The following is a 25,628-nucleotide window of genomic DNA, read 5'->3' on the forward strand; positions in this document are numbered from 1 at the left end:
CCCATCACGCTCCCTAAGGTCACAAAACACTGGACTTTTGGTCGTTCCTAGGATAGCAAAGTCCACTAAAGGAGGTAGAGCTTTCTCACATTTGGCTCCCAAACTCTGGAATAGCCTTCCTGATAATGTTCGGGGTTCAGACACACTCTCTCTGTTTAAATCTAGATTAAAAACACATCTCTTTCACCAAGCATTCGAATAATGTATCTCTTAAATTGTGAGTGTAGTTGCATCTGATCAAATGTGCATTTTTATTCATTAGCTTGGGTTAAACTAATTTTACTTTGTTGGATCAGCAGCTATGCTAATGATGTCTCTATGTGTTTCTCTGTTTCTGCTGGATCTTCATCCCGTGGTAACTAGGATTTACACAAGCTCCAGTCTGGATCCAGAACACCTGAGAAGAGATGATGCTGACCCTCAGAGGACCTCAGATGATGCTAACCCTGAATCAACAACAGAACTAACAAATATTGCTACAAGTGTGACTGCATCATATAATAATTGCTGTTAATAGTTTTAATCGTCTGGCTGACTACGTCTTGTATAAATTTTTCTGAAAAATCTGGCATATGCGCACAAACTGACATTCACCACTTATAAACTACTACTAAATATTGTAGAAACGTAATTTTCTGTAAAGTTGCTTTGTAATGATTCGTATTGTAAAAAGCGCTATACAAATAAACTTGAATTGAATTGAATATATCTTTGCTCTTTTGTTGTTTTTGATTGCTTCCATTGTCCTCATTTGTAAGTCGCTTTGGATAAAAGCGTCTGCTAAATGACTGAATGTAAATGTAATGTAAATTATGTTTACAAATGGAGTTTTGTCAAAGCAAACTGTGAGGAACAGTATAAAAGATAAACTCTGTTTATATGAATGAATGGAAATGTAGATATTTGTATGATTAAAGCCAGCTCAATGGTAGTAAATGCTGCAGAAGAATACATTCCTCCATCATATCCTATCAATCAAAACAAGAAACTAGTTCCACGGTGGAATGATGAATGTTTGATATCAATGAAAGAATTGTGCTCTTAAACATTTCAGGAAAACATGAGTATGGATAACCAGGAGGAATGTGATTGTCATAAGAAAAGGAAAGCAGCAAGGCTAAGAGAAAAAGGAGAAATGCACCTATGGATGTGAAGATTCAGGCCCTGGACGAGATGCACTGAGCTGTATGATGTCCATCATCTGCCAGAAGAGGCTCTGGAGGTTATCTTGGAGTTTTTATAGAGGATCTGGCGTGAAGGTGAAGTCCCTGGACAGTGGAAAAGAGCATTTACCTTTTCAAAAACCTGGGAAGATCCTGAAAAATATAGAGGCCTAGTGATCTAACATCACATCATGTGGATGGAAAAAATGATTAAAATCAAAGAAGTCAGTCATTTTAAAAAAGGTAGGTATATTACAGATGCTATGGTTGAAATGAGAAATGAAATGGATTAATCAGTATGATTTTCAATAGGGACGGAATGATGACAGTTTATTTGTATATAGAAAAATAATTTGAATCCACGTAGAGAGGATTATTGATTAAAATTAGTAATATAGGAAGTAGCAGACTTTGGGTTTTGATATGTTTAACTAACAGGTCAATAATAGTAAAAGCAGGATGGACACGTCTTTTTTTTAATATTAATGAGGAAATGTGGTCAGAACTGTTTCAGTGTTATGATTGAAGAAATGATTAATGCTGTAGGATATCAGGGATTATATGATGATGGTGTACTTCAGAAATATATATATGTATTTTTATAAAGTGTCTTAATTAGAAGAATTTCAGATCACGATGAAGTTGTGACGTTACTGAAGTCTCTTTGAGGTGTTCTGTCTGTTACACACTCCGATACAGTAGATGGCGCCTTCTCCTGGGCTTCTCCAGCGGAAGCTGAAGGGTAACACTTCCGGAAACATTGGAGCGGAGGCTAGCGGAAGATGCTACCAGCGTCTGTTTGAGTATAGTCTAATTATTAGCGGACTAAACCCGCTGGATCCCTCGGATTACTGACGGATATGATCGCTGAAGGCGACTGACGCGTGTTATACAGAGGAACCAGCGCGGAAGTGAGAGGAAGTGACTGGAAGCGGCGGCAGCTTTTGTTCGCGTAATAAACAAACCCCCAGCTGACGAACGCAGACAGGATTCGACCCGTGACCATGATCTAACGCTCGGCCCGTGGCGCAGTGGTTACTTATGGCGCTCTTCCGCGAGTTCCAGGCTCCTCCGGAGTGTCCGGTGTTCGAGCCCAGCTGGCAGGACTTCAGCGATCCGTTCAGCTTCATCCACAGGATCCGAGAGATCGCCGAGAACACGGGCATCTGCAAGATCCGACCGCCGCAGGTACTGTAACAGCGATCTACCGTAGCAACAGCGATCTACCGTAGTAAAACACGGTAAAACACCAGATCCGACCGCCGCAGATACTGTAACAGCGATCTACCGTAGCAACAGCGATCTCCCATAGTAAAACACGGTAAAACACCGGATCCGACCGCCGCAGATACCGTAACAGCGATCTACCGTAGTAACAGCGATCTACCATAGTGAAACACGGTAAAACACCGGATCCGACCTCCTCAGGTACCGTAACAGCGATCTACCATAGTGAAACACGGTAAAACACCGGATCCGACCACCGCAAGTAACATAACCGCAATCTACCATAGTAAAACACGGTAAAACACCAGATCCAACCGCCGCAGGTACCGTAACAGCGATGTACCATAGTAACAGTGATCTACCATAGTAAAACACGGTAAAAGACCGGATCCGACCGCCTCAGGTACCGTAACAGCGATCTACCATAGTGAAACACGGTAAAACACCGGATCCAACCACCGCAAGTAACATAACCGCAATCTACCATAGTAAAACACAGTAAAACACCAGATCCAACCGCCGCAGGTACCGTAACAGCGATGTACCATAGTAACAGCGATCTACCATAGTAAAACACGGTAAAAGACCGGATCCGACCACCAAAGGTACCGTAACAGCAATGTACCATAGTAACAACGATCTACCATAGTAAAACACGGTAAAAGACCGGATCCGACCGCCTCAGGTACCGTAACAGCGATGTACCATAGTAACAGTGATCTATCATAGTAAAACACGGTAAAAGACCGGATCCGACCGCCTCAGGTACCGTAACAGCGATCTACCGTAGTGAAACACGGTAAAACACCGGATCCAACCACTGCAGGTACCGTAACAGTGATCTACCATAGTAAAACACGGTAAAAGAACGGATCCGACCACCAAAGGTACCGTAACAGCAATGTACCATAGTAACAACGATCTACCATAGTGAAACATGGTAAAAGACCGGATCCGACCGCCTCAGGTACCGTAACAGCGATCTACCATAGTAAAACACAGTAAAACACCAGATCCAACCGCCGCAGGTACCGTAACAGCGATGTACCATAGTAACAGCGATCTACCATAGTAAAACACGTTAAAAGACCGGATCCGACCACCGAAGGTACCGTAACAGCAATGTACCATAGTAACAACGATCTACCATAGCGAAACACGGTAAAACACCGGATCCGACCGCCTCAGGTACTGTAACAGCGATCTACCATAGTAACAGCGATCTACCATAGTAAAACACGGTAAAAGACCGTATCCGACCGCCCCAGGTACCGTAACAGCGATCTACCATAGTGAAACACGGTAAAACACCAGATCCAACCGCCGCAGGTACCGTAACAGCGATGTACCATAGTAACAGTGATCTACCATAGTAAAACACGGTAAAAGACCGGATCCGACCGCCTCAGGTACCGTAACAGCGATCTACCATAGTGAAACACGGTAAAACACCGGATCCAACCACCGCAAGTAACATAACCGCAATCTACCATAGTAAAACACAGTAAAACACCAGATCCAACCGCCGCAGGTACCGTAACAGCGATGTACCATAGTAACAGCGATCTACCATAGTAAAACACGGTAAAAGACCGGATCCGACCACCAAAGGTACCGTAACAGCAATGTACCATAGTAACAACGATCTACCATAGTAAAACACGGTAAAAGACCGGATCCGACCGCCTCAGGTACCGTAACAGCGATGTACCATAGTAACAGTGATCTATCATAGTAAAACACGGTAAAAGACCGGATCCGACCGCCTCAGGTACCGTAACAGCGATCTACCGTAGTGAAACACGGTAAAACACCGGATCCAACCACTGCAGGTACCGTAACAGTGATCTACCATAGTAAAACACGGTAAAAGAACGGATCCGACCACCAAAGGTACCGTAACAGCAATGTACCATAGTAACAACGATCTACCATAGTGAAACATGGTAAAAGACCGGATCCGACCGCCTCAGGTACCGTAACAGCGATCTACCATAGTAAAACACAGTAAAACACCAGATCCAACCGCCGCAGGTACCGTAACAGCGATGTACCATAGTAACAGCGATCTACCATAGTAAAACACGTTAAAAGACCGGATCCGACCACCGAAGGTACCGTAACAGCAATGTACCATAGTAACAACGATCTACCATAGCGAAACACGGTAAAACACCGGATCCGACCGCCTCAGGTACTGTAACAGCGATCTACCATAGTAACAGCGATCTACCATAGTAAAACACGGTAAAAGACCGTATCCGACCGCCCCAGGTACCGTAACAGCGATCTACCATAGTGAAACACGGTAAAACACCGGATCCGACCACCGAAGGTACCGTAATAGCGATGTACCATAGTAACAACGATCTACCATAGTAAAACATGGTAAAAGACCGGATCTGACCGCCGCAGGTACCGTAACAGTAACAGTTCTACCGTAGTGAAACCATCTTTTTTTCCCATTTGTATGTATTTTTTACTTGTCTGTATGATGTTTTGGCTAGTTTAGTACATGAAAGTAAATGTTGTCATTATTTTAAATGCTGAAGTGATGGGTTGGTTTCCCAGGGTCAGCTCTGGTTGAAGTGTGTGTGTGAATGTGTGTATGGATGCAGCTGCTCTGTTCAGACTCATAGCTGCTGTGTGTGTGTGTGTTTGTGTGTGTGTGTTGTAGGGCTGGCAGCCTCCCTTCGCCTGTGATGTGCGCAGCTTCCGCTTCACTCCTCGAATCCAGCGGCTCAATGAGCTGGAGGTGAGTTCAGTCTCTCGGTCCTGTGATGATGATGATGATGATGATGAAGATGGCTGTGTGTGTTCTCACCTGGTGTCTCCTCTCTTCAGGCCCTCACCAGAGTCAAGCTCAACTTCTTCGACCAGATCGCCAAGTTCTGGGAGCTCCAGGGCTGCAAACTGCGCCTTCCTCACGTGGAGAGAAAAGTGCTGGACCTGTACCTGCTGAGCAAGGTAACCCTTGTCTGTGTGTGAGACTGTCTGTGTGTGTGTGTGTGTGTGTGTGTGTGTGTGTGTGTGTGTATGAGAGACTTTAAGTGTGTGTGTGTCAGTGTGAGACTGTGTCTGTCCATCTGTCTGTCTGTCTGTGTGTGTGTGTGTGTGAGAGAGAGTGTGTGTGTGTGTCTGTGCATGTGTGTGTGTGTTCACTGCTCCAGGTGTGTGTGTGATCTTGTTTTTGTATCATATCAGGACACAGCTCTGTATAATGACATGGGTATGACACAGGTATTACAAGAAGAATATACAGTTTGTACAGTATAAAAACCATTACACTTATGGGATGAACACATTTTACACAAAAACAAACAAGTGTGTGTGTGTGTGTGTGTGTTCACTGCTCCGGGTGTGTGTTCACAATGTGTGTGTGTGTGTGTGTGTGAGACTGTGTCTGTGTGAGTGTGCTGCATACACATGCTCACTTCAGCATTCATGCTTTAGAGAGTTGTTATAATCAATACTTTTATCAAGAACACATTAAATTGATCTAAAGTGACATTGACCTGTTAACCTGCACCCCGACGCCCTCGTCCTCAACGCCTCTAAACTCGCACGTGTCAGTGATTATGAATTGATTAAATGAAACAGGACAAATTTAATCTTGATAAACTATGTATCATTATAAAGATCTAAGCCTCAAGCATCGACGACAGATCGCTGTTTTTCAATGGAAAGCTTATAAAGACTGTATTTGCTACATTTGTGTATTCAGTACACTTAAAAACATGAACAATGTTAAGGCTGTACATACCAGATCCGTGGTAATAAAGAGTCATAAACACATCCACAGCTGTAAATCCCGGTTCAGTTAGGAAGGTAAGGGTCCACTGAAGGACATCTCATGGAGCATGTTTAGTCCAACGAAGAAATCGCGTTGTAATATGGATCATAATTCCTTTGTTTACGTTTCAGTTCTTCAGCGACAGAACTGTTTGCGTCCCTTATGGAATAACTCACGGTCGGAAACTGCATCTTGGTAGTAAAAACACGGCATGGTTTTGCAGCATACAGTGTCACAAACAGAATGAGGCGTGACGCACTCTGATGCACCTGTCAGCTGGTGGAGGCGGAGCTTACAGCGATCGCATATTCCTTTGTTTTATTTTCCAACAGTTTTTATATATGTGAGAGTGTGTTTTATGTTGAATGTGAATGTATCTGCATGATTACCATCTGTTTGAGTGCAAATCAGCCCAAATCAGCTGGCTATCACTGTATGATCACGGCTATCAAAGTGAACGCGTCTATATGAATAGAGAGAGAGTGGATTATTTACTTTGGCACATTTGTGTTATTACCATCTGTATAAGTGGCCATCAGCACATCAGCACTTATTTGCATCGTAATTCATTGTAAAATATGCATCTCTAGCAATCTCAGGAAGTTCTGTAGTTGGCAAACAAAGCTAAATCTTATTATTAATTGAATTATTTTTCTTATTATTCTTATTTATCTTACTCAAATTATTCTTATTGTATTTTTCTAGTGCTCAAATAAATCATTTATATGATGTCTAAGTTTCTGTCTAGTGTTTTATAATTGAAAAAAATGTGCAGTGGTATGTTTACTGACTAAATAGTTTGTGGAAGCCTTCAAAACAGTATTTTTTATATTTGGGGGGTGGGGGGTGTAGACATAGTCTCATAAAAATATTTGCAGGAGTCTCATTTTTCATGATATCTTATTCATATTTGAAATAGAAACTCATGAGACATGTGACTTTCAACCCATTACTTTTCTAGATTGCTCCAGGACTCATTTCATGTATTTTTATATATATATCTGTTTGGTAAAAAAAAATTATTTTGATGATTATAACTGACAACTAAGGAAAATCCCAGAATCAGTATCTAAGAAAATTAGAATATTGTGAAAAGGTTCAATACTGAAGACACCTGGTGCCACACTGTAATCAGCTAATTAACTCAAAACACCTGCCAAGCCTTTAAATGCTCTCTCAGTCTAGTTCTGTAGATTACACACAATCATGGGGAAGACTGCTGACTTGACAGTTGTCCAAAAGATGACCATTGACACCTTGCACAAGGAGGACAAGACACAAAAGGTCATTGCAAAAGAGGCTGGCTGTTCACAGAGCTCTGTGTCCAAACTCACCTCAGCAGAGGAGCTGAAGGCCACTATCAGAGTAACCTGGTCTCTCATAACACCTGAGCAGTGAAAGTGAAAGTGAAGTGACATTCAGCCAAGTATGGTGACCCATACTCAGAATTTGTGCTCTGTATTTAACCCATCCGAAATGCACACACACAGAGCAGTGAACACACACACACACACACACACTGTGAGCACACACCCGGAGCAGTGTTCATCATTTATGCTGCGGCGCCCGGGGAGCAGTTGGGGGTTCGATGCCTTGTTCAAGGACACTTAAGTCGTGGTATTGAAGGTGGAGAGAGCACTGTACATGCACTCCCCCCACCCACAATTCCTGCCGGCCCGAGACTAGAACCCACAACCCTTCGATTGGGAGTCCAACCCTCTAACCATTAGGCCACGACTTCCCCAATGAAACAATACAGACTGACCGACTCCATGCCATGCTGCACTGCTGCAGTCATTCAGACAAAAGAGCCACAACTAAGTACTGAGTGCTGTACATGCTCATACTTTTCATTTTCATACTTTTCAGTTGGCCAAGATTTCTAAAAATCCTTTCTTTGTATTGGTCTTAAGTTATATTCTACTTTCCTGAGATACTGAATTTTCCTTAGTTGTCAGTTCTAATCATCAAAATTAAAAGAAATAAACATTTGAAATATATCAGTCTGTGTGTAATGAATGAATATAATATACGAGTTTCACTTTTTGAATGGAATTAGTGAAATATATCAACTTTTTGATGATATTCTTTTTATATGACCAGCACCTGTAATTGCAGCACTGGAGCCAGATTCACAAAACATTCTTAAGAAGAAATTTCTTCTCTACTGCAATTGTCCTCTTATTTTTTTAGAAAAAGGTTAAGAATATTTCGTATTCTTAAAAAATCATCTTAAAAAAAAAAAATATATATATATATATATATATTTAATGATTTTATTTAATTTTTTCAACATTGTTCTTAAGACAAAACGTCCTGAAAAGAATCTTTTTAAAAATCATCATGAACAACAGCCCCAGACTTCTCTTAAATCCCAAACAGTAAGGATTATTAAATTAATTTATGGGGATATATTTATTCATCACAACAGCACTAGTTACATATACTAGCAACTCTAAAACGAGTCCGATAGGGAGCTTTAACTGAACACTATAAATGTAAGCGTATAAATAGTGCATAATCTCTGTCAGTATTCAGCGCACCTGAACGCACAGGACGCTGTAGAAGCGTGGACACATAGCAGAAGCGTTCACTCTGAGAGAGAGAGAGAGAAGGCTAAAGGGGCTAATGAAACATCACTGCAGCTTGAGACAGGCTTTTCTTAAAGTAACTGTTCAAAAACATGGTGCATTAAAACGTGAAGCTGAGCACCAGTCAAACTCTTGATGAAAATCTTGTGATTATTAGGGTAATCTGCAGGAAGCAACAAAAGACAATAAAGTGTGAGTTTGTCAGTGCGTCATGAGTTTACCCAGGTGTTATTTTCTTCTTAAGAATATATTTGATAACTTGAGAATTTTTCAAGAACTGCACTTTAGAACATTCTGTGAACTGAGCTGATTTCCTCAGAAGATTTGAGTGAATCTGGTGAGCAGAAGAGACTCAACTCTTACTCATGCTTCTGAACTGTGTGTTTAGTTGGTCTCTTAAAAACGACACTGATGAAGAGCTGATCTCCTCTCTCTGTGTCACGGCAGCTGGTGCGTGCTGAAGGAGGGTTCGAGGCGGTCTGTAAGGAGAAGCGCTGGTCCAGGATCAGCAGTCGCATGGGTTTTCCGGCTGGGAAAGGTGTGGGGACACTGCTGCGCTCCCACTTTGAGCGGATCCTGTATCCATATGAGCTCTTCCAGACGGGAGCGACGCTGAGCGTGAGTCTGACTCCTGCAGCTGCTGTGATGTGACGTGTGCCTCGTGTCGCTCCTGACGTGTGTGTGTGTGTGTGTGTAGAGCGTTCCCAGGCTTTACCCAGAAGCCCCTGACAGTGAGGATGTAGATGAAGGCATTGGAGGTGCAGAGGAAGAGGCCGCAGAAGAGGATGAAGAGAAGGAGAGACGCGTGGAGAGACGTTCCCCTCGACGGCTCAGGGATGAGGTCAGTTTCTCTGTCAGGACTCATACAGACAATCTTCTTGTATTTCTTGGATGTTGTCCTGTGAGCCTGTGCTGATGTGATGCTTGTGTCTCAGAGTGAAAACACGGAGCCCAAAGCTGTGCAGGTGTTCAGGTTAGACATCATGACAGCAGGTGAGACGCTCAGCGCTTCTCTAACAGACATCAGTGCTGTTCAGCAGACAGCGGCGTCTAAGACTGTGTGTGTGTGTGTGTCCAGATGACGAGGGCTTCCTCAGGAAACAGAAGCACATGAGGGCGCAGGCGTTTGCTATTAAAATGCGTCCACGCAAGGAGGTGCTGGAGGTCAATTATGTGAGTATGACGTTTGTGTGTCATAATGCATTATATCTGTTCCTGTGTTTGAGCTTCTACAGTACAGACCGCACTAAAGGACCATTATACCTCTGTATCTGACCTGATTTGAATACAGGAGCAAAGCATCAGCATCTCTGTCCAAGCCATCTGTGTGGAATCAAGCTTCCAGCGATCAGACTCTTACTGTCATTACCAGTCTGTAGTGTTTTATGAACATGAGCTCAGCTTTATTACCATCACAATGGCTGACTTGATGTCCAGCTAGAGACCAGCTAGTGATGTGATTTCTGGCTCATTTCCACTAACCAGTTAATGTTTATAATATATTTATGCTTTGTCTAATAGAGCAGATTACAGCTGAATGATAATAAAGTTACGTTGTGCAAGGATATAAACAGTCATGCAGTCGAGATTTGCATCACTTCTGTTTTGTCAGAATTTAAAAGAAAATTTAAATGAGCTCAAATTTGCTATGTCTGGAGGAAATATAAAGCTGAAAGTCATCTGATTGACAGTGAAAACTGATGCTAATGCTTTGTGATAATATCAGAGGAGTGATATTTGTGATAATATCTTCTCCTTGTACAAGAGGAGCTTGTACAAGGAGAAGAGTAAAGGACCTAATACTGAGCCCTGTGGCACTCCATGCTTCAGTACTGGAGAGTCAGCAGTTCATCATTTCTAAGCACATCTTTAGACTCAGTGCTGTCTTCTGTTCTGATGTTTTGAGCATATCCTCTGCAGAACACTGTGTTTTTGACCTAAAACTCAAGAGTGTATGTGTGTGTGACTGACAGATCGACCTGTACATGTGCATGGCGTGTGGGCGGGGCGACGAGGAGGACCGCCTCCTGCTGTGTGACGGCTGTGATGACAGCTACCACACCTTCTGCCTGATCCCGCCGCTGCAGGACGTGCCCAAAGGAGACTGGCGCTGTCCCAAGTGTGTGGCAGAGGTACAGCTCAACACACACACACACACATGCTGTAACGAAAGCTTCTCTGTGATGCACTAAAGTCCTGCTGCCTGTCACACAGGAGTGCAGCAAGCCCCGGGAGGCGTTCGGCTTCGAGCAGGCTGTGCGCGAGTACACGCTCCAGAGCTTTGGCGAGATGGCTGACCACTTCAAGTCTGATTACTTTAACATGCCTGTTCACGTAAGTGTTGTTCAAGACTGTCTGCACAGTCTCCAGCATTTAAAGCAGAGTTCTGGGTTCAGGGTGCAGTGCTAACACATGTTAACATGCTGCGTGTGTGTGTCAGATGGTGCCCACGGAGCTGGTGGAGAAGGAGTTCTGGCGTCTGGTCAGCAGCATCGAGGAGGACGTGATCGTGGAGTACGGCGCTGATATCAGCTCCAAGGACATGGGCAGTGGATTCCCAGTGCGAGACGGCAAGAGGAAACTCATCGGCGATGAGGACGTAAGATGCTTCATTTCATATGACTGCATCCCATACTAGTGCATGAAGAAATTTCATTCATACATTTTATACATACACACACACACACACACACACACACACATATATGTGCGTGTGTGTGTGTGTGTGTGTGTGTGTGTGTGTGTGTTAGGGCTGTCACTGTCACGGATATCGAATATCATGCATTGTAGTCAAATATATTTGAATATCTACGTGAAAAAAAAACATTGTAGCCTAATGGAGATTCAGTGACAAATGTATTAACAGTGAGTCATAAACAGGACTATCTGGATTATTATTTTTTTACTTAATGTTTGAAACAGCAGGTTATCAACTTAGAATATCAACTTATATGAAGTGCCACTATGCATCTCTCACAACATTAGGCTTAAAGGGGGGGTGAAATGCATCTCCTGTTAATCTTGAGTACCTATAGAGTAGTACTGCATCCTTCATAACTCCAGAAAGTCTTTAGTTTTATTATATTCATAAGAGAAAGATAGTCTGTGCCGATTTTTCCCGGAAAAACACGAGCGACTGGAGGCGTGACGTGTGGGCGGAGCTAAAGAATCATGAGCGCCAGTAGGCTTTTGCGTTGAGAGCGTTTGGAAGCTGTGACATTACCGTGAGGAAAAAACCATCATCCAAAACAAACCATGGCTAACAGTCAGATTCAGCCGTTTATTTATGATCCAGAATCAGATCCCGAGGCTGAAACTGAACGAGAGCAGCAGCAGCAACGACTCGCTCCGAGCGGGGCTCGAACCCGGGTCTCGGCATGGGAGGCGGACGCACTAACAAGGAGGCAGAGATATTTGAAGCAGTTTTACTCACCGCATGCGGATCCAACACACGATCGTGACCCTTTTCCGTTGGGATTGCATCATCCTTAAGAAATAAACAATGTGCAAATCCGTCGTCAACCTGGGCCTTGTTTGTAAAACAAGCATCTTCGAAATGCAGGGAACAAACACAAACACTTGCACAACTCCGTTGATGCTCTGTAAAAATAAACTCCATCCACTGGTCCCTTTATGCTGTTTCTCTTTTGGTAATCTGTGCAGGGTTGTCTTGCCCTGGCAACCAAAAACACACTTCTTTTGTGACATTTGGCGCCGCTCTCGCTCTGATCAGTGAAGTCTGTTGTGCTCTCAGTGCTCTGCTATACGGGAGCCCGCTCTTCCGGCAGAAGTGCCTCAGGACCCATATAAGGAAATTCTGCTCCATCTAACGTCACACAGAGCCATACTCGAAAAAAACTTTCCGAAACTTGTGACAAACCGGAAGGAGTATTTTTGGAACAGAAATACTCCTTCAAACGTACAACTTAATTTTTGAAACTTTGTCCATGTTTAGCATGGGAATCCAACTCTTTAACAGTGTAAAAAACTCAGTATGCATGAAATAGCATTCCACCCCCCCTTTTATGAAAAAATAAAATAAAAAAACGATTCAGAACAGGCACAAACAATAATGTGACAACTTAGCAGCAGGACTGAAGCATATAGCCTAGCCTAATTAGCCTATATTTATTATTATTATTAATTCATTTCTTAATATTGTTTGCAAGAAACACCAGTCTATCAACTCTCTTTTTCTTTACAATGTTCCTCGCGGTGGACAACACACGTTCGGAGATTACAGACCTGCCTGGCTACTAGCTCTTATTCGCTCTATTTGTGTCATGGGTCTACACTACAATACGTCTAGAGTGCCATATACTGGATAAAATGGCAAAGAATTAAATAAAAAAAAAACGGTCTAATCATAGACTGTAAAAAATGCACTACATGTGGCATTTTAAAAATATTTTATTTATAGTTCGATTACGGATATTTCACGTCATGTTCGAATGCATATTCGAATATCGAATAAAAAGTGACAGCCCTAGTGTGTGTGTGTGTGTGTGTGTGTGTGTGTGTGTATGCAGGTGAATCTCAATAAATTAGAATGTCATGGAAAAGTTAATTTCAGTAATTCAGCTCAAATTGTGAAACTCGTGTTGCACACAGACTGAAGTAGTTTAAGTCTTTGGTTCTTTTAATCGTGATGATTTTGGCTTACATTTAACAAAAACCCACCAATCTCAACAAATTAGAATACTTCATAAGACCAATAAAAAATTTTTTTTAGTGAATTGTTGGCCTTCTGGAAAGTATGTTCATGTACTGTACATGTACTCAATACTTGGTAGGGGCTCCTTGTGCTGTAATTACTGCCTCAGTTCGCCGTGGCGTGGAAGTGATCAGTTTGTGGCACCGCTAAGGTGGTCTGAAGCACAGGTTTCTTTGACAGTGGTCTTCAGCTCATCTGCATTGTTTTGTATTGTCCTCTTGACAATAGCCCATAGATTCTCTCTGGGGTTCAGGTCTGGTGAGTTGGCTGGTCAGTCAAGCACACCAACACCATGGTCATTCAACCAACTTCTGGTGCTTTTGGCAGTGTGAGCAGGTGCCAAATCCTGCTGGAGAATGAAATCAGCATCTTCAAAAAGCTGGTCAGTAGTAGGAAGCATGACGTACTTTAAAATCATCACAGACTGTGGAAACTTAACACTGGACTTCAAGCAACTTGGGCTATGAGCTTCACCACCCTACCTCCAGACACTAGGACCTTGGTTTCCAAATGAAACACAAAACTAGCTCTCATCTGAAAAGAGGAATTTGGACCACTGGGCAACAGTCCAGTTCTTCTTTTGTTGTCTGTGGTTCAGGAGTGGTTTAACAAGAGAAATTCAACAACTGTAGTGATGCTCTTGATGCCTTGACCCCAGCCTCAGTCTATTCCTTGTGAAGTTCACTCAAATTCTTGAATCCAGTTTGCTTGACAATCCTCATAAGGCTGCGGTTCTCTTCTTTTTCTTCCACTCTTTTTCCACACACTCAACTTTCTGTTAACATGCTTGGATACAGCACTCTGTGAACAGCTTCTTTGGGAATTAATGTTTTTGACTTACCCTCCTTGTGAAGGGTGTCAGTGATTGTCTTCTGGACAACTGTCAGATCAGCAGTCTTCCTCATGATTGTGTAGCCCAGTGAACCAAACTGAGAGACCATTGTAAAGGCTCAGGAAACCTTTGCAGGTGTTTTGAGTAGGGGTTAATTCCATCAGGTGCGTGATTTCACGTAGAGCAGCTGTTACTACACAGAGCCGTTGTTAATAGAGAAGATGCGCCAAAAAACACTGAAAATGAAGTGGATTTGCGCATCTTCTCTATTAACAATGGCTCTGTGTAGTAACAGCTGCTCTACGTGAAATCACGCACCTGATGGAATTAACCGCTGATTAAAGAACCAGTTTTACTGATGAGATGCGCATAACGATCGGCCTATCGTGATCGGAGCACCCCTAGTTTTGAGCTGATTAGCTGATTGTCATGTCACCATATACTAATTTGTTGAGAGTGAATTGGTGGGTTTTTGTTAAATGTAAGCCAAAATCAACACAAATAAAAGAACCAAAGACTTAAACTACTTCAGTCTGTGTGCATTGAATTTATTTAATGCATGATTTTCACAGTTTGAGTTGAATTACTGAAATGAACTTTTCCACGACATTCTAATATGTTGAGAAGCACCTGTGTATATATGTGTGTGTGTTTACTCTTTTTGTCTTGTGATTCTGTGGTGAGATATGTCCATAGACAGGTCTTCCTGATTGTCATTTGAGTGTTGATTTCTCTGGTGATGTGGTGTGTGCAGGAGTACGCAAACTCGGGCTGGAACCTGAACAACATGCCGGTTCTGGAGCAGTCGGTGCTGACGCACATCAGTGGAGACATCAGCGGCATGAAGGTGCCCTGGCTGTACGTGGGCATGTGCTTCTCGTCCTTCTGCTGGCACATCGAGGACCACTGGAGCTACTCCATCAACTACCTGCACTGGTGAGTCCTGCGTGTGCTGATGTTGAGCGTGTGGAAGCGCGGCAGAGACCAGTGACGTGTGTCTGTTGATCAGGGGTGAGCCCAAGACCTGGTACGGTGTCCCAGCACACGCCGCTGAGCAGCTGGAGTCCGTCATGAAGAAAGTGGCTCCGGAGCTCTTCGACTCTCAGCCGGACCTCCTGCACCAGCTGGTCACCCTGATGAACCCCAACCTCCTCATGGAGCACGGCGTCCCGGTAACAGCCCCCTCTTCATCTGCCCTGTGTTCTGATCATATCCGGCAAAACCAGCTTCACACCTGCTTAAGAAATGAACAAAGAGATTAATCTTTCACCCCTCGCAGCAGTATTTTAGGACAGTGTTATCTGACAGAGATCCTCAGCAGTCACTGACAGGCCTCATTATCATACAGGTGTACCGGACCAATCAGTGTGCGGGAGAGTTTGTCGTCACCTTCCCAAGAGCCTATCACAGCGGCTTCAATCAAGGCTACAACTTTGCTGAGGCAGTCAACTTCTGCACTGCAGACTGGGTGTGTCCTCTAGAGCCAGTGAATCAACACATAACTGAGCAGCGTGTGGTTTGCTGTGTTTGTGTGTAGATGTGTGTGACGACATACGTGTGTGTGTGTGTGTTGTGCAGCTGCCCATCGGGAGGCAGTGTGTGGCTCATTACCGGCGTCTGCAGCGCTACTGCGTCTTCTCCCACGAGGAGCTGGTGTGTAAGATGGCGGCCGATCCGGAGAGTCTGGATGTGGAGCTGGCGGCGGCTGTGGTCCGAGAGCTTGGACACATGATCGAGGAGGAGAGCCGGCTCAGAGCAGCTGTGCAGGAGACGGTGAGAGTTCAAAATATCTAAACATTACTTATGCATATGTAATTGTAGGTTAAAGTTTTCCATGTCCCTCAGAGCTGCATTAAGGGAATGAGACCCTGCATAGCTTACACTTGGGGTTATCCTCCTCCCAAATACTGAAGCCTGAAATACATCGCGACTGTAAATTGTAGACGCTCGAGTGCTGGAGTTAGGGGTGGAGCCACCTACTATCACTCGGCCTTTCCTCCTGCAGCTGGACAGGGGGCCGAGGCAATGGATTAGCCTACGTGCAGTTTAGGATCACAGAAATAGTGTCCCGAAGGGTTTGGACTGTCATTTGCTCTGACCCTTCCAGCATGGCCTCTGCGTGGGCTCGGCCCAGACAAGAAACACGTGTGTCATATGCGTCTGGGAGCTCAATTGCTCCCACGCAAGCAAAACCAGTCAGGCTTCAGTATTTGGGAAGAGGGGGATATTTAACACTTTCAGAAAAAATGGCTTAAGAAAAAACGATTATTTGTGCAGGTCTTAAAAAGTCTTAAATTTGAGCTTAACATTTCTGCAGAATACCTGGTAAGAGTGATATTTTCTTGAATATTGGTTCTCTTGGAAATGTAATATAGATTTTATACAACAGTTAAAAAACTTGAAGTTATCATTAAATGACATTTTTGAAACAATGCTGTAAATTTTGCTGAATGAAAATAGTTTGAAACAAAGTTAGAGCAGAAGTGCTGTGATTCTCCACGCAAAACACAGTAGAGGTACTTTGATATCTTTATGAACTTTATGTACAATTATGCAATTGTAACAACCCTTTAGTATCGTATTATTCTAATTGAATTAATTGTTTAAATGTAATAATTTGACAAAACGTGACACACATTTAACAGGTTTACTGAAAAAAATGCCCTTATAAAGTTAAAAAAAATCAGTTTAATATTGTCTTTTAATATTGTTAGAAATTCATATAAATAGACGACATCTTGAAAGTATCAGTAATGGAATTTTATAAAAGCAGTAGAAATGATAAAGATAGAAAAAAGACACCGTTGAAGCTGAATAAAATCCAAAGCTGAGCGCCTGTTCCTGCTTGAGTGTGTTTGCCCCTGGTGGTCATGAAGCTCCTCCCGTCCTGCAGGGGGTGCTGTGCTCGGAGCAGGAGGTGTTTGAGCTGGTGCCTGATGATGAGCGGCAGTGCTGGAAGTGCAAGACCACCTGCTTCCTGTCTGCGCTCACCTGCAGCTGCAGCCCGCAGCGTCTGGTGTGTCTGCATCACGCTGCCGAGCTCTGCAGCTGCGCAGCCAGCAACAAGTGCCTGCGGTACGACTGTGACACACTCCGCCTCGCTACACATCAGTGCATCAGTCCTGATTAAACTAGAAGCTTTCACTGCTCTCTGCAGGTTCAGGTACGATCAGGACGAGTTTCCCGCCATGCTCTACGGGGTGAAGTCACGTGCGCAGTCTTACGACACCTGGGCCAAGAGGGTCACCGAGGCACTGGCTGCTGATAACAAGAGCAAGAAAGGTCAGACACGACACACAGTCACCACCGTTAGTCCACATCTGCGGGTTATAAACGGGTCGCTTGTGCTTCCACAGATCTGATCGAGCTGAAGGTGCTGCTGGAGGATGCAGAGGACAGGAAGTACCCTGAGAACAGCCTGCTGCACAGCCTCAGAGACACGGTGAAGGAGGCCGAGACCTGCTCGTCTGTGGCTCAGCTGCTGCTCAGCCACAAACAGAGGCACAGGTCAGTCACTAGACTAGTGTGAGATATGTGTGTGTGTCCCGTCACTCAGCCCTGTGTGTGTGTGTGTGTGTGTGTTAAGAAGAGAGCGTCCCGAGAGCAGCGCACAGAAAGCACGCAGCAAGCTGACGGTGGAGGAGCTGAAGGTGTTTGTGGAGCAGCTGTACCGCCTGCCCTGCGTCATCAGTCAGGCCCGACACGTCAAGGTGAGTCCACGAGCCTCCGCAGCCGTCTGAGCCGTCTGGTATACGGTCTGACATGTTCCCTGGTGTGTGTCTGCGCCGCAGGAGCTGCTGGAGAGCGTGCAGGACTTCCACGAGCGGGCACAGGCGGCGCTGGCCGACGAGACTCCAGACTCTGGGAAGCTGCAGGCGCTGCTGGAGCTGGGCTCGGGGCTGGAGCTGGAGCTGCCGGAGCTGCCCCGTCTCAAGCAGGAGCTGCAGCAGGCGCGCTGGCTGGACGAGGTGCGGCTCACACTGATGGAGCCGCAGCGCCTCACGCTGGAGCTGATGAAGCGGCTGATCGACTCCGGCGTGGGTCTGCCGCCCCATCACGCCGTGGAGAAGGCCATGGCCGAGCTGCAGGAGCTGCTGACGCTGTCTGAGCACTGGGAGGAGCGGGCGCGCGCCTGCCTGCAGGCCAGGTGACCTCCCATTATAGACAAAAGTCAAACGAGTAAATGGGTGTATAGTAGTCCTGGGTTGTTGTGAAATTCTGTGGTTGTGACTGTCTTCCTTCTGTCTCCCTGCAGGCCTCGCCACAGTCTGCTGACGCTGGAAAGCATCGTAAATGAGGCCAAGAATATCCCAGCATACCTGCCCAATGTTCTGGCCCTCAGAGACGCCCTGCACAAAGCCAAAGAGTGGACGGCCAAAGTGGAGGCCATTCAGGTGACCGTGTGTTTCACTGGGTCATGCCTGAGCACTTCTGTTTACATTTATTCATTTCACAAGGGCTTTCATCTAAAGTGACTTACAAATGAGGAATACAACAAACTACTCATCTGAAAGAGACAAAAACACAAGAAATGTTAGTAATAAAAGGTGTCAGCTTTTGTACAGGATAGTACAAGCTGGAACAGTGATTTATTAATGGACAGTAAAGATTCTTCATTCAGGATGTGTGTAGGGAGATCATTTCACCATCAAGGTGTATTTAAAGAAAATGTTGTGGAGGGTGATTTTGTGTCTCTCTGTGATGGTACTACGAGGGTTCGTTCACATTTCTGGGGGGAATGTAAATGGAAGAGCGAGTGGAATTAGGAGCAAGCTGGCTACTGAATTTGAGAACAATAAAACCAAATTTGAGAAATAATAAAATGAAATTCATATGGTCCTGATATATTCTAAACATTTTAATGTAATCAGAAAAATTACTAATTCCAGAAAAACAGAAGTTCCAATGGAATCTAGGAGTGCACATTGAAGTAAGCAGATGATTAATCACTGTTAGGATTATAAGGGGGTCCTTTAAAACTTTTCCCCCATGTAAGGGGTCCCTGGCCCCAAAAAGAGAGAAGTTAGAGTAAACTCAAGACATGCAGACATACGGGTCATGCTTGAACAGCATGCTAGTTCACAGATATTTCTGAAAATATCAAAGGTATAAATGCTGTGGAAGAGATTATCACTGTGATGTTGTAGTTGTAGCACGTCATGTGACCCGTGTCTCGATCTCCACGAGCAGAACGGCAGTAACTACGCCTACCTGGAGCAGCTGGAGGGTCTGTTAGGGAGAGGACGCTCCATCCCGGTCAGATTAGAGGCTCTGCCACAGGTGGAGTCACAGGTGGCTTCTGCCAGAGCCTGGAGAGAGAGAACCGCCCGCACCTTCCTGAAGAAGAACTCCACCTACACCCTGCTGCAGGTGACACACACACACACACCCCTTACAGCAGGTGACACACACACCCCTTACAGCAGGTGACACACAATGACACACTAGTGCAGGGGTCTCAGCTCTGGCCCTCGAGGTCCACTTTCCTGCTGAGTTCAGCTCAAACTCTAATCAAGGTGTTTAGGATTGCTAGTAGTACAGACAGGTGAGTTCAAGGTCAAGGCTGGAGCTGAACTCTGCAGGAATATGACCCTCGCTCCAGCCCCAGAACTCCTACACTAGTGAAATATGTAGAAAATGATGTACTAATTATTTGGTTTAGTAAAATTTAGTTTAATTTTGACCAGTGTTTCATGAATATAAATGTCCTCATGGCACACATGGTAGTTGGAGAACTAAACATAATGTTCTTCCTCAGTATTTTTTGTTTTGTTTTCTGGTACAAATAGCTTAAATCAAGATGCATTTACTTGAGAAGCAGAATGTCTTAAGAAGAAGTCTTGTTTTCTGAGAAATGTATGTAAATTGCGGGTCAAGTCTGAAAAGAAGAACCAGTGAGGTCAGGAGAATCAGCCGCTGAGTGACCCTGTGGTGTTCATCTGTACTCACCTGCGGTTGAACTCTTGCAGGTGCTCAGTCCACGTGTGGACATCGGCGTGTACGGCACCAGCAAGAGCAAACGCAAGCGTGTCAAAGAGCTGCTGGAGAAGGAGCGTGGCCTGGAGCTGGACGCTCTGAGTGACCTGGAGGACAGTGTGGAGGACACACGTGACCCTGCCACCGTCGTGGCCTCCTTCAAAGCCAGAGAGCGGCAGGAGCTGGAGGCCATCCACTCGCTCCGCGCCGCTAACCTGGCCAAGATGGCCCTGGTGGAGCGCATCGAGGAGGTGAAGTTCTGTCTGTGTCGTAAGACGGCCGGTGGCTTCATGCTGCAGTGTGAGCTGTGCAGGGACTGGTTCCACGGCGCCTGTGTGCCGCTGCCCAAAGCCGGCTCGCAGAAGAAGCTGGTGTCCGGCAGCAAAGAGAGCAAGTTCCTGTGCCCGCTGTGCCAGCGCTCGCGGCGTCCGCGGCTGGAGACCATCCTGTCCCTGCTGGTGTCGCTGCAGAAGCTGCCGGTGCGGCTGCCCGAGGGAGAGGCGCTGCAGTGTCTGACCGAGAGAGCCATGGGCTGGCAGGACCGCGCTCGACAGGCCCTGGCCACCGACGAGCTCTCCTCCGCCCTGGCCAAGCTCTCGGTGCTCAGCCAGCGCATGGTGGAGCTGGCCGCGCGAGAGAAGACCGAGAAGATCATCAACGCTGAGCTGCAGAAGGCGGCCGCCAACCCCGACCTGCAGGCACGTGACCCCACACCACACATCACCACTGATCATATCAGGGCTCCACCACTAACTTCTGTTTCACTCTCAGGGCCACATCCAGACCTTTCAGCAGGCCGGCTTCAGCAGGGCCACGTCACCACGGCCCTCGATGGACTACGATGATGAAGAGACGGACTCAGACGAGGACATCAGAGAGACTTACGGATATGACATGAAGGTATGTGAATCCCTGAATCCTCTCACACACAGTCAGCCATCACTAGATCTGTCTCAGTCTCTCTGTCTCGTGTTTCTCTCCGCAGGACTCTGGAGAGGTGAAGCCGTACTTGTTCTGTGACGAGGAGATTCCTGTGAAGTCGGAGGAGGTGGTCAGTCACATGTGGCCCACGATGCCCTCTTTCTGCACTGAGCACGCGTACTCCTCTGCCTCCAAGTCCTGTCCTCAGAGTGAGAAGTCACTACACACTTACACATGTAGAGTGAAGAGTCCAGTAGACCTGATGTAGCCTGATCTCTCCTCAGATCCGGCGGCGCCGCGCAAGCAGCCCAGGAAGACCCCGCTGGTGCCGCGCAGCCTGGAGCCTCCGGTGCTGGAGCTGTCTCCGGCCGCCAAGGCCCAGCTGGAGGAGCTGATGATGGAGGGAGACCTGCTGGAGGTGTCTCTGGACGAGACGCAGCACATCTGGAGGATCCTGCAGGCCACACACCCACCCTCAGAGGACAAGTTCATGCAGGTCATGGAGGTGAGATACTCAAAACCCTGTGCATGCAGGTGTATCTTGTGTCCACGCATTGACCTCTTTAACCTGCTGTGCTCCCGCAGCCTGAGGACACTTCGCTGGACAAACACGTCAAGCTGAAGCTGAAGGACATGGAGAAGAAGAGGAAGAGGAAGCTGGAGCGAGCCGAGCAGCAGCTGCTTCTGGCCGCCGGTGGCGTGCAGGGACGGTCCAAGTCCAAAGACATGAAGCGGGTTCTGGAGCTCAAGCCCAAGAAGAAGAAGCTGAAGCTGAACCCAGACAAGTCCCGTGAGCTGAAGCAGCTGGCCAAGCGTCTCGCTAAAGAGGAGAAGGAGCGCAAGAGGAAGGAGAAGGCGGCGGCCAAGGTGGAGTTTCCCAAGGAGGGCCTGGAGAAGAAGAGCCGGAAGATTCTGGACATTCCCTCCAAGTACGACTGGTCTGGAGCGGAGGACTCCAACGACGAGAACGCCGTCTGCGCTGCTAAGAACTGCCAGCGGCCGTGCAAAGACAAGGTGAGTGACCCTTCACTGTTTACAGAGGAACTACTCTCACTAACCTTGACCCCAGCCGGAGCGTAACTGTCCCCGCTGCCCTGCACTCACATTACACTTTACAGTCTGGCCCAGAATCATTGTAAATATGAGTTTCTTTATCAGAGATTGGACATGAACAGCCTCTCAAGTCATGTGTACTCCTGGGAGATTACTGGGAGTTAGGTAGGACCTAAAGGGACTTCTGCTGTAGATGCTGTTCTTCTTTATTATTATTATTTTTTTTATCATTATTTTATTTCAACAACTACATCACCTTGTCGTTAAAATTGTGCCTATTTATATATAGGCATTTAAAGCAGTTATAGCCTGTGGATTATAAACAATGAAAGAGGCATGTATTTGACCGTCTAGTGCGGTGAATGTTTTTTGTTATTGATCAGTAGAATATTAGATTTTATTCTTTCTAACTACACATCACTTGAATACAACGAGCTCATAATCACAACTTTATTAGCAGGAAATAGGAAGTCTGGATAGCCGTGGAAGGCAGCAGCGCTCTCACTCAGCACAGTGGAGTGCATCCATTTGTTAACTTTGTGCTTCATTATTTTGAGTCTGGGACGCGGTGACCCTAAGAGATCAGAAATCACCCTGCATGTATCAGAAGCTCTGCTCCGGTGCGGTTAGCGCTCACACTACTCTTCTAACGAGCCAGGGACCAGATGAACCGGAGCGATCGCAGTAGTTCGGGGCACGGTTCAGATGGCCTGGTGTGATTCTCTGTGTTGGCTCTCCTCTGGCTGCAGGTGGACTGGGTCCAGTGTGACGGCGGCTGTGACGAGTGGTTTCATCAGGTGTGTGTGGGGGTGTCCTGTGAGATGGCTGAGAATGAAGACTACATCTGCTCGGCCTGCTCACATAAAGCCTCGGCGGCTGTCACAGTGGGAGCGGAGACTGTGGTGATGTCCTCGCCGGTGTCTGTCCCAGCGCTGCTCCAAACCAATCCTCCGGAGAGCAGCTAACCTCACAAACACACAAGCAGCTGCTGCATCACCTCCTGGGCCCCACACATTTAGCTCTTTATTATTATTATTATTATTACTGTAGTCCTGAAGGAGCCCCCTGGTGATGTATCAAGACTGAATAAACATGGTGCGGGGAAATCTCTGCAGCTCAGAACCTAAACTAGCTTGATCTGCTGCGTCACCATGAGATCCTGCAGCAGTGAACCTCCTGTTCGCACCGAGTCTCTGCCCTCAGCATACGGAGGACGGGGCACGTAATGCTTGTATTTAGTGAATCTATTTATTATGTATGTGGTTTTTAAGCAGTCAATGATGGGGAGGTCTTTTTCTCAGCTTTTGTCAAATAAAGAAAGATGATTGATGATTGATAAATGATGATGATGATACATGTCAAGTTTGTGACTGATTGTGAATTTCACTGCTAATAAAGTGTTCTCTTCTGTCCAACAGTTTTGAAGAAATACAAAAACCTAATTTGATGCTGTGAGATACTTGACCATGTTAACAAATTTCACGATTTCAGTTTGAGTCTCATTCACTAGATGACTAGATGTCGATTGGTCTCATTGATCTCCTGCCTGTTGGTGTCGCTGTTGGACAGTGTTTTCTCTACTTCCTGTTGGCCTTCTGTAGCTAATCATAGCTCCATGTAGCTGTTTTTATTTTATATTTTTTCTCTATAATCTTTCTTACTATCACTGTCTGTTTGTTTGTTTGTTTTTTAAGTTGTAAAATATAACTTAATTCACACCATATTTCTGATATTACCGATCAATCTTATCAGATTAACTTTGATCGTTCACTCTTCCGTGACTGCAGCACACCTGCAAAGCGTTAGCACTCGTTAGCTTGTCATTAGCGTTTTCTTTTCTCCTCTCCTCTCTCACGCTGCAGTTTTCCACAAGTTCATCAAACAACCGCAGTAAGAATATTTCATCAAGCACGGTGAGTAATGGCTTCTCCTGGTATTGTTATTTGCACCTCTTGCCACATGTACAGTTTATCTATCCTGTCGCTGATGAGGGATTCACATGTGATAAACGCAGGGGTTAGGCTGACAGAGAAGATTTCAGAATTAGAGACACGCATCCAAACTTTAATTGAGGACAGTAAGAATGTTAGGGCTCTAGATACGGCTTTGGATGCGTCTAGCTCAGGGATTCCTCTACATTGTCCGGTTCCAGCAGAGCCCCTGCAGCAGGGCAACTGGGTGACGGTGAGGCAGCGTAGTCCTGGGTCAAAACACCGCTCTTCTGTTCCGATCAAAACATTAAACAGCTTCTCCCCACTCAGTGATGCACCCACTGAGAAACCTGATGAAAGTGCTCTAGTTATTGGCGATTCTATTGTACGGACATGAATATAGAGACACCAGCCACCATAGTCAAATGTTTACCGGGAGCCAGAGCGCCTGACATCTTGGCAAATTTAAAAGTGCTGGCTAATGCTAAACGTAAATACAGTAAGATTGTTATTCATGCCGGCGCTAATGATGTTCGACTTCGCCAGTCGGAGATCACAAAAAATAACTTTAAAGAGGTGTGTGAACTTGCAAGCACGATGTCAGACACTGTAATATGCTCTGGTCCCCTCCCTGCTTACCGTGGTGACGAGATGCATAGCAGATTGTCATCACTCAATGGCTGGATGTCTAAGTGGTGCCCAAGTATAACTCGTTTGAAGTAATGGTGCTTCATATAACATTATCCAGAGAAACAAATGTTAATGATAAATCCCCTGTTATGTTTGTACTGGCTACTGTATACAGGCCACCAGGGCACCATACAGACTTTATTAAAGAGTTTGGTGATTTTACATCCGAGTTAGTTCTGGCTGCAGATAAAGTCTTAATAGTTGGTGATTTTAATATCCATGTCGATAATGAAAAAGATGCATTGGGATCAGCATTTATAGACATTCTGAACTCTATTGGTGTTAGACAACATGTTTCAGGACCTACTCATTGTCGAAATCATACTTTAGATTTAATACTGTCACATGGAATTGATGTTGATAGTGTTGAAATTATTCAGCCAAGTGATGATATCTCAGATCATTATTTAGTTCTGAGTAAACTTCATATAGCCAAAATTGTAAATTCTACTTCTTGTTACAAGTATCGAAGAACCATCACTTCTACCACAAAAGACTGCTTTTTAAGTTATCTTCCTGATGTATCCAAATTCCTTAGCATATCCAAAACCTCAGAACAACTTGATGATGTAACAGAAACTATGGACTCTCTCTTTTCTAGCACTTTAAATACAGTTGCTCCTTTACGCTTAAGGAAGGTTAAGGAAAACAGTTTTACACCATGGTATAATGAGCATACTCGCACCCTAAAGAGAGCAGCCCGAAAAATGGAGCGCAGCTGGAGGAAAACAAAACTA

The 25,628-nt window shown here is 45.3% G+C and overlaps 1 protein-coding gene across 2 annotated transcripts; it reads left to right on the forward strand.

Annotated features, from left to right (window-relative positions):
* The first annotated feature begins 1,853 nt into the window (after positions 1-1,853).
* On the forward strand, positions 1,854-23,687 carry kdm5a (lysine (K)-specific demethylase 5A). Of its 2 annotated transcripts, none has more exons than XM_052553886.1 (27): positions 1,854-2,351; positions 5,068-5,145; positions 5,235-5,357; positions 9,222-9,392; positions 9,472-9,615; positions 9,710-9,767; positions 9,853-9,947; positions 10,748-10,906; positions 10,989-11,108; positions 11,215-11,373; positions 15,075-15,256; positions 15,330-15,492; positions 15,669-15,788; positions 15,899-16,093; positions 17,214-17,395; positions 17,478-17,602; positions 17,677-17,827; positions 17,907-18,030; positions 18,112-18,467; positions 18,576-18,714; positions 19,511-19,690; positions 20,290-20,994; positions 21,068-21,196; positions 21,282-21,426; positions 21,502-21,722; positions 21,803-22,231; positions 23,020-23,687. In XM_052553886.1, the coding sequence occupies exons 1-27, from the start codon at positions 2,205-2,207 to the stop codon at positions 23,233-23,235; spliced, it is 5,016 nt and encodes a 1,671-aa protein (XP_052409846.1). In that variant the 5' UTR covers positions 1,854-2,204; the 3' UTR covers positions 23,236-23,687. The 2 variants fall into 2 exon arrangements, with proteins under 2 accessions (XP_052409846.1, XP_052409847.1); XM_052553887.1 differs by having other exon boundaries at positions 1,894-2,351; positions 17,910-18,030.
* Positions 23,688-25,628: the final 1,941 nt, after the last annotated feature.

This window comes from Carassius gibelio, chromosome B4 (genome assembly GCF_023724105.1).
Source record: "Carassius gibelio isolate Cgi1373 ecotype wild population from Czech Republic chromosome B4, carGib1.2-hapl.c, whole genome shotgun sequence".
NCBI classification, from domain to species: Eukaryota; Metazoa; Chordata; class Actinopteri; order Cypriniformes; family Cyprinidae; genus Carassius; species Carassius gibelio.